Source organism: Sphaerodactylus townsendi, linkage group LG05 (genome assembly GCF_021028975.2).
Source record: "Sphaerodactylus townsendi isolate TG3544 linkage group LG05, MPM_Stown_v2.3, whole genome shotgun sequence".
Classification (NCBI taxonomy): Eukaryota; Metazoa; Chordata; class Lepidosauria; order Squamata; family Sphaerodactylidae; genus Sphaerodactylus; species Sphaerodactylus townsendi.
Genome location: NC_059429.1, coordinates 111,225,434 through 111,233,848, shown reverse-complemented (window position 1 = coordinate 111,233,848; position 8,415 = coordinate 111,225,434). Strand labels below are relative to the sequence as shown.

General features: G+C 42.9%; 1 protein-coding gene across 1 annotated transcript; it reads right to left on the bottom strand.

Moving 5' to 3' along the window:
• Window positions 1–625: 625 nt before the first annotated feature.
• FITM2 (fat storage inducing transmembrane protein 2) lies at window positions 626–7,632 on the bottom strand. Its single transcript, XM_048497419.1, has 2 exons — window positions 7,313–7,632; window positions 626–6,474 (listed from the first exon to the last, which is right to left on the bottom strand). The coding sequence occupies exons 1-2, from the start codon at window positions 7,483–7,485 to the stop codon at window positions 5,859–5,861; spliced, it is 789 nt and encodes a 262-aa protein (XP_048353376.1). The 5' UTR covers window positions 7,486–7,632; the 3' UTR covers window positions 626–5,858.
• Between the last annotated feature and the right edge of the window lie 783 nt (window positions 7,633–8,415).

Genomic DNA, 8,415 nt, shown 5'->3' with positions numbered 1-8,415 from the left:
TTGTCATTTAAACAGCATTTTGGACATAATTTTATTATTTCTCAGGGGGGTTTTTTTGGAGGGTTCTACGTAAAATTAGCCAGCCCTGTGACACAGAGTGGTAAACGGCAGCACTGCAGTCCAAGCTCTGCCCACAACCCAAGTTCCATCCTGATGGAAATCAATTTTAGGTAGCTGACTCAAGGTTGACTCAGCCTTCCATTCTTTCAAGTCAGTAAAATACCCAGCTTGCCTGGTGTAAAATGTAGATGACTGGAGAAGGCAATGACAGCCCACCCCATCAACACAGTCTGCCAAGGTTGACTCAGCCTTCCATTCTTTCAAGTCAGTAAAATACCCAGCTTGCCTGGTGTAAAATGTAGATGACTGGAGAAGGCAATGACAGCCCACCCCATCAACACAGTCTGCCAAGTAAATGTCATGATGAGACTTCAAAACCCCTTGGGTCAGTGCATGCACAGGGGGCGGACTTTACCTTGAAGTAAAATTACAATACATAATCCCATTGCAAACAGCATCCAGTGCATATTCTCCCAGCATCACTAAGAACCTTTGCTCTAGTTTTCCAATGGTTATTTGGAAACTCAGTACCAATTCCTATAGACACGTAGAAAGACTCACCAGATCTTTTGCTATTGAGTTTTAATATATTCCTAGTCAGTGCTCTTTCCAACTTCACCCGCTTGCACTCCATTTGACATACAGAGGTCTATAAGTATCAGTAGAAACGAGACACCTTGTATCTCCCCAGACTTTACATTTCATTTCATTATATTTTTTAATCTTATTATAACATACAAAACAGTGTCTGGGAGTCTGGTATAGAAAACAATCAGCATTAAAAGCAAATGCATTTGGCTTATTTCCCTGAAAACCTATGTCTCATAAGAACAAGACCTGTAATTCAGGACAAATGGAAACAGCAAAAGCTTGCAGTAAATGAAACTTTAGTAAGAAAAGGCAACATTATTCTTTTCAATATTGTCATGATTACAATTGCTTTCTGCATCACTGCCTTTTAAAATACTCCCCATAAAGTTGGCAACAAATGCGTTCAGCTCTTTTAAAAAAAACACTCTTTGACAAAATCTGTTTCAGTTCCAGCACCGTGCTTTGTTGAGAAGGATGCAAGTTGGGCTTCTCTGTTACAGCATTAGTATTTCCGTAATACAAATCGTGTACAAACTATATTCTCTCCAAAGGAAGAAAGAAAACAGAACCCTGGGCAGGAAATTCATTGCCCTTGAATTTCAAAAACTGCCATATGTATAGTGTGAAATACATTGTTTAGTGTAAAAATACATTGTATAATGTGAAAAACCATTGTTTTAGGATGAGGGAAAAGGCTACCGGTACTTTCGATGTAACAGAAGTTTCAGTGAAATCAATGGGAATTCCCTGCAAGCAAACATGTCAGGTGTAAGCTGCAATTCACGCTCGCGACTGCCTGCAAACACACCTGGTTCTCTTGGTCCCTATTCTTCCTTTGCTGGTTCCTCTAACAAAACCAATTCAAAACTTCCCTATCGATGCCCTATATTTAAATATTACTGCAATGGTTACATGAATGTTTTGAACATTGCCAGGTTATCTAAAGCTAATAAATGTTGTCACAACGGCTTTAGGTACAATACAAATAAGTGATAATAGTGCAAGAAGAGAATGCAGCCGACATCCTGGAAAATGAGTGGCAGAACTGTCACAGATTTTCACAGAACAGACATATGACATGCTTTAAAAAACATGTAGCTTCATTAATTCTACTAAGGCTCTATTGAGGGAAGGCATCTTAGTTGGGAATGATGATACAAATAAAGCAAGAATACCAGGATTTTTTTATATTTACTCTATGAATCTGCATTAAAAGTTCTGCATTACCCTGAAGACTGAAGATTCTAATAGGACCAGAAGGCATCCTGCTGGCCCAGAGAAAACTACAGACGTTAAAGAAAAATAGAAGAGGCTCCATGGAACACAAATGATAGATCAGAGTACTGTCAAGGCAGAAAAGCAATCGTTTTGAAAAGAATAGAATACACCTGGAAAAAAAATCTGCTCTGATCCTCTTTTTTTGGAAGGAAATCCTACCAACATCAAAGGGAATGATTTGCAAAAATGGGTGTTTAGAATCAGGATGTGATTGTCATACTGCCTGAAATAAAACACACCTTGGCAAATAAACAATCGAGATTGCAGGAGAACTCTAAGACTCATTTTATAGCTCTTAAAAACTAAACTTAATTTGTGCGATCTTGAACAAAAAAGACAAACATCACATGCCAAATGACTTTGCTATACAGACAGCAAGAGGACCATTCTTTATATACTGATAACAACCCAATCTGGAACAGGGGAGACTCCACAGTGGCAGGGGATGGCATGGCGAAGACAGCACTGAGCAGCCTCCAAAGGGGCTTCAGTGGTACAAGGCAAACACAACCCCCCCCCCCCCCAGCCTCCTGGAAAAATCCCATGGGGAAAACATGAAATCATGGTGTAAGTCTGCGGCCGGGGGAGGGCGTTCTTGGGCTGAAACCTTGGTGGAAGCTGCCTATAGTTGGCTCCACCCCCAGGAATGCCCCCGGTCTGTCCCCTACTACTCTGGCACAGCAACCAGGTGGCGGGCACTTCCAGGTTTGGGCACTGCAGAGCTGTTCAGTGGCCACAAGCTGGCATGTCTGCTCTCTCCATGGGCATAGGTGTCCCTTATACAGGAGGATGGGGGCAAACACATTGGCGCAGGCCCATGCCACTTTCACAACCCAGTTCCACCCCCCACCCCCAGATTGGGCTGTAAAAGGTCTTACAGTTACCCAGCATCATTTGCTGTGAGTAACCAAACTAAGCCACTAACTGTACCATATTCAACATAAATACTTGAAACAGGAAAACACAGGCACATCAGTTATGTTGATGGGAAGGAGCATCAGTGCAGATTTTTTTAACCCCCACAAAATGTATTAATACTGAAGCATAAATGAAGGTAAGCTAACTACTTAAAGCATCCCTGCGCAAGATGCTAGTAACTGGTAAGATATAATACTTCAGGCCACTTGCAAGATATAATACTTCTTCTACCACTTCTTTATCACCCACCAATGATCTGGAGCTAAAATGTCCATCTAAATCACGCTGCACACTGGTACAGCCACACAAGTCTTATGGACAGGGTGGCCCCCCAAAAATGCTTCCACAAGTGTGATTGTGTGAAGTCCCAGTTCATGGGCAAATTTACGATGAAGGGTGGCTTTAAACGATTTTCATGCAAGGAAACAGTGACACTGCATTTTCGATTTACAAAATCTCTTACATTTCGTGCTTTTGCATAAACTACTTTTGCATAAACTGCAATTTCAGAGAGATGTCTGAGACAAAAGCTCTCTGAAGCATTCCATTCTGTTCATGTGAACTGTGAGCCTGCCATCTTCATGTATTAGGGGCATGATGCTCCCAATGCATGTGGTTGCCATCTCATGCAAACTGGACAACAGGCAAATTTTCCAAGTGGGTACAGCTTCCATTCACACAAACCAGAACCCCATGAATGAAAGCTGTACCTATATATTGTAGTGTTCAGGGTCGTGCATGAAAAAGCCATAAATCACCCTGTTTGTGTGAGACAATGGTGTGTATTGGACATATCACATTCCTGAGACACACAGCTGGCATGCTCCCACTTTATATAAATGAAATAGACCGTAACATCTGTACAGCTATAAATGATATAAGCGTAACTACTGGGTCTGTAAGCCACTGAGATGTTCTATATTTCTGTAATACCAATTTACAATTTCTTTCCCATAAGTTACACTTAAAGTTGGAGAAGGAAACTGGGAGATGAGCAGGCCTTAACATTCTTTTAGGAAAAAGGATGCGACAGGTATTCATCTCTGGATTGCTTTGGAAATCAGTTCCACAAAAGTAACTTCTATCTAACTGTGCTTATTGAGGCTGTGAAATTGTAGGCTTTGAATTGGAGCAAACACATTTAGGATTACGGGTGCAGTCAGTTTAAGTATAAATAATCCACCTCAAGAGGTTTATGAAATACTAAAATCAAGTACTGAAATATTCCTCTTGATTGTTTAAATTGAAGATGGAAGATTTTGGGTAATCCCGCAAAATCTGCAAAAGGGTTAGTAACTTGCATGAAAGGATTCTCCGGAATAGCGAGACCCTGCAAACTTTGTGTCTTAACGGACCACATTCATTACTATTTAAAATTTACAAGCATCTTCAAAACAACCAGCCAAATCAGAAAGCTGGCGCAAACAACATAATATAGAATTAAAAATATGTATTTTTTAAAAAAATTAGTGTTATGAAAACAACACTCAAGGCTGCAAATCTAAACATCACTTGAGGTGGGCTAATTTCTGTATTTTCCTTAAACCTAAGGCTAGTTGTGAGAGTCACTATAAATAAGAAAACCCTTTCATATCAGATGTTCATGTAGACATATAACGTAGACATATTTCCTAACTTTGTAGAAAATGTAATATTATTACATTGGAGTTTCTGTTGTTAATTATTTTAATTTCTGTAACATTCAATAAATTCAATTAATAAGAACATCAAAAAAAAAAAGAATCAGAGGGCTTTCTTTCTACTGTCAATGAATGCAGCTAGTTTGGACACGTAATGAATAGATGAAAATAAAACTGAAGAAAGTGAGATGTGGCAACTTTGCAACCAACACCATATTTTGAAAAAGACAGCTTTGATTGCCAATATAATGCATGTTGTAACAGTAAGCTGAGCTGTATTGCCACAGGGCCAAGCATCTAGTTATTCAAGAAATTCTCACCAGACGGAAAAATCAGCAGCGCAATCCTACAAAGAGCTGCGTCATTCTAATCCCATTGTTTCCAAAGGATACAGAAGGGTGAAACTCTGTTTAGGACTGCACTAAAAATCTAGCAGCATGGTTGGATGGTGCAAGGCACTTTGCATGAAGAAAGAATTTGGAAATTAATTTCACAGCTGTTTGACTGGATGTTTGGACTGAAACAGACTGAGAACATTTGACAACCTGGAATTTCAGGTTTTGGCCACAAAATATGCATAATACAATATTGCAGACCTCTGTTCTATTAATCTGTAATTAGCATTAACCATCACGGACTCAGCTGATGGTCCTCTATTCCCATAACAGAAAGTCTCATTTTTGTATCAAATTCCATCCATAGTTCCATGATACCTTGGCATGGCTGACAGACAGCCTGGAGTGAAACACTAGAATATCTATGGCAATTATTAGAGAGACCCTCAGCTGTTGGATTCTACCAGCTTTGTATAAAAGTAAAAGGGGGGAAGGACCACCTCACCTTATTCTTCTCAATATAGCTCCCTCTATACCATAGAGCCTTTGGTCTCCATGAGAATCCCAACCCCTAGCATAGGCTTTTTGAGAGTCAAAAGGAGTTACTGGAGGAAGGAGAAAACAGTGAGCTAGCCACTTACATCAGTGGAAAGCAGGCAGAATCCCAATCCAAGAGGACCCCTTGGCCAATGTCTTCAGTTGAACCCTGTGCTTGGCTTGTCCAGTGAGCTGCTAGCTTGTCCTTACTAGTCCCCCCCCCCCCAAAAAAAAAAAAAAGCCTTATGGGACTCTATCCTGAATCAATCATTAGTGTTTCTATTGAACTGGTCAGCAAAAAAGCTGACCCAGGTGCCTTTAACTGGGATTCCAACAGCACCTTCTCTATTTGGAACTAGGCCACAACCTCTAGCCAGAATACAAAAATATTTGGTCTTTTCCCCCTTCCTTTAAATAGGCTTTGTTCTTTTTTAAAAAAAACTTTGTACCAAATATTTAATAATTCTTCAAACACAGTCTGACTCGCAAGAAACTGTTTTTATAGGCTACGTTTGGGCTTTGGAGAGCTCCAGCTAGCAATGTTGGGAGGAAGTCCGGGAGAGAAAGGTGACAGGTACCAGACCCTGTATGTTCCATACCATGCCAAGAGGCCCACCAAGGTGCCAAAAAGCTTTTGAGAGAAGTCATGGAAATATATAGCCGTGGTCAAAAACATGAACAACCAGATCACCGTCAAACAACTCAAAGCCAAGAACAGGTAGTTGACTACCCTGTGCAGTCGGGGGTTCCTGGAGGTGTCCAAGTGGTGCATCACGGCCATCTCTTCCACAATCATTAGGGCACAATACGAGAGGAGGAAGGAGTGCCCCGAGATGTCAAAACCGTGCCAGAAGCCGCCAGCTTGCAGGCACTGCAGTTTGCTGGGATGTTGCCGGTGCAGCACATCAAGGCTTGCCGATTTGTAGCAGCTGCCTGTGAAATCCTCGATGTGCAGGAACACCCCTGTGCATGCATACCAGACCACAGTGCCGACCAGTAGAGCAGTGAGTCGTCGCAGCACCGCCAGTGCATTCTGGGTGACATAGTGGTTAGTGATACCGATGAAAGGCAGCAGCAGCCATAACGTCCAGGCCCAGGCAAATTTCACAAAATAGCTGCCAGAGAGAAATCAAACAGAAAAACTCTAAGCTCCACCCAGAAAAGCCATTGTCAGAGATGTGAACATCAAAAATTATCTTATTATCTTAGAGATTATTTTATACTATTCATTTATATAGGCATGACCTTTTGCCACACCTATGGAACCCATCAGATGAGAGGTAACTCTTAACCTTATCTAAAGCACAATCTAGGATTGAGTACCAGCCTAAGCACCATTGGATTGCTTAGCAGCACTGAGTATAAAGTTACAACTGCGTAAACTGAAAACTGGCCAAAAAATCTAAATACAGGTTGATTTCAACACTCTGTGAAATCAGATTAGTTGAAAAGAACTGGAGGATCAGAGTCAGAGGGTGAGCTTCTGGCTAAATTAAGTAGAAATAACAATGACTGATTGATGCCCTGAGCATCCCAGATAATAAGTCGTGAATTTCGGCCACTCGTTCACAAGATTATTATTTTTTAGCTTGAATATTAACAGTTTGAGTTGAACAGCCAGGCCAGTTTCTTTTCTGCATGATGCTTCATGTGCCTACAGCCTTTGAAATTATGGAAAATACATAAGGGCCAGATCCTTCTTGCAAACCCCTCACCCCCATCTGCATGAGAACAACACCCTCCTATTAAAATCCAAACTCCAGTAACAAATACTCTCCTTCTCACCTTCAGTACCCCACTCCTCAAATTAAGCCCGTCCTCTTCTGAAGCCCCACCCCAACAAACTGAGGTTGTCCCGACCCCTTTGCAGATCCCCCTCCCTTACGAGGACAGGGAGTCCCAGCAAGCCCCACCCCCCCCTCCCGCCCCGCCCTCCCCTCCAGCCCTCCTCACACGTTGAGCAGGTTGCGCTTGTTGCTCAAGTAGGATTCGGGCAGCGGCGCCCAGTCCTTCACCAGAGAGCCGCCCAGCATGAGGCCCAGCAGCCCCCAAGGCATGCTCCTCCGCACCGAGCTCCGCACCAAGCAGGAACGTGCGGAACGGGCCCAACGATCTACGCGGTCCATCTTTGGAGGCTGCGGCAGCGCGATGCGGCGGCTTCAAGATGAGCCGGTGACCGCGAGCGATGGAACGCCTGGCCACTATGTGACGTCACCCGGCACCGCCTCTCCCCGCCATGCTCGTTAGGCCTCCCAAAGCGCAAGGTCGGGAATGCTCCACTCTCTGCGCATGCGTACAGAGGCGGACCGCAACCCCAACCGCGCGACGAGAATTGGGAAAAAAGGGGGGGGGGAGAACGACGATCATTCTCGGCTGCTGGAAGGAGAGGGCCGCATTCCTGGAGTTGGGTTGCTAGGGTTCTTTAAGCAGTCTTTCTTAAGGTGGTCTGAGGACGCACATAAGTAACAAGTGAGTGCTTTTGAGGCGGGAGCAGGAGTTGCCCGTTCCACCTTAAGACTCAAGTCCTTCCTGGGAACTTGTGACTTGTCAGTTTGGGGCTGCCTTTCGTTTGGAGTTTTGTGCTCTTGGGGAAATTTTGGTGCAGGCTGATGAAACAGCCTAGTTTCTTTCTTCCAAAGAGTTATAATCTGGTAAGCAAAATGAGCAATTCCTTCAGGCAATCGCTGCAAAAATTGCTCCTTAGCAGCCAAGAATGATCGTGCTGCTTGGCTCCCATTCTCCCCCCCCCCTTTTTTTCTGCCCCTAAAGAAACGTGTTTTCTCCTCCAAGGTCTCTGAACTTTATTTACAGAGTATAATCTCTCCATTTGTGATGGGAAAGTGTAGCACTTCTGAGTGAGGTGTTGGCAAGTCTATTTAACTGTATCTCTGAAAATAAACCAAATTAATACTCTTGAACTGTTTTAAGTGTCTCTTGGGAGTTTTTGTTTCATTCTTATGAGGTGCGATAGTATGAGCAGAGTTTGCTGTCACTGTCACAAAGACCCATATCTTGGGATTCTTTGTCAGAGCTGTTGGTCAAGTGACCTCAGATGT

What these genes read in the sequence shown, in the direction of transcription:
- FITM2 (XM_048497419.1), bottom strand. Translation starts at nt 7,485, where the DNA reads ATGGACCGCGTAGATCGTTGGGCCCGTTCCGCACGTTCCTGCTTGGTG. An exon ending in AAGCGCAACCTGCTCAACGT is followed by an intron (nt 6,475 to 7,312) that starts GTGAGGAGGGCT and finishes TCTCTCTGGCAG; the next exon opens with CTATTTTGTGAAATTTGCCT.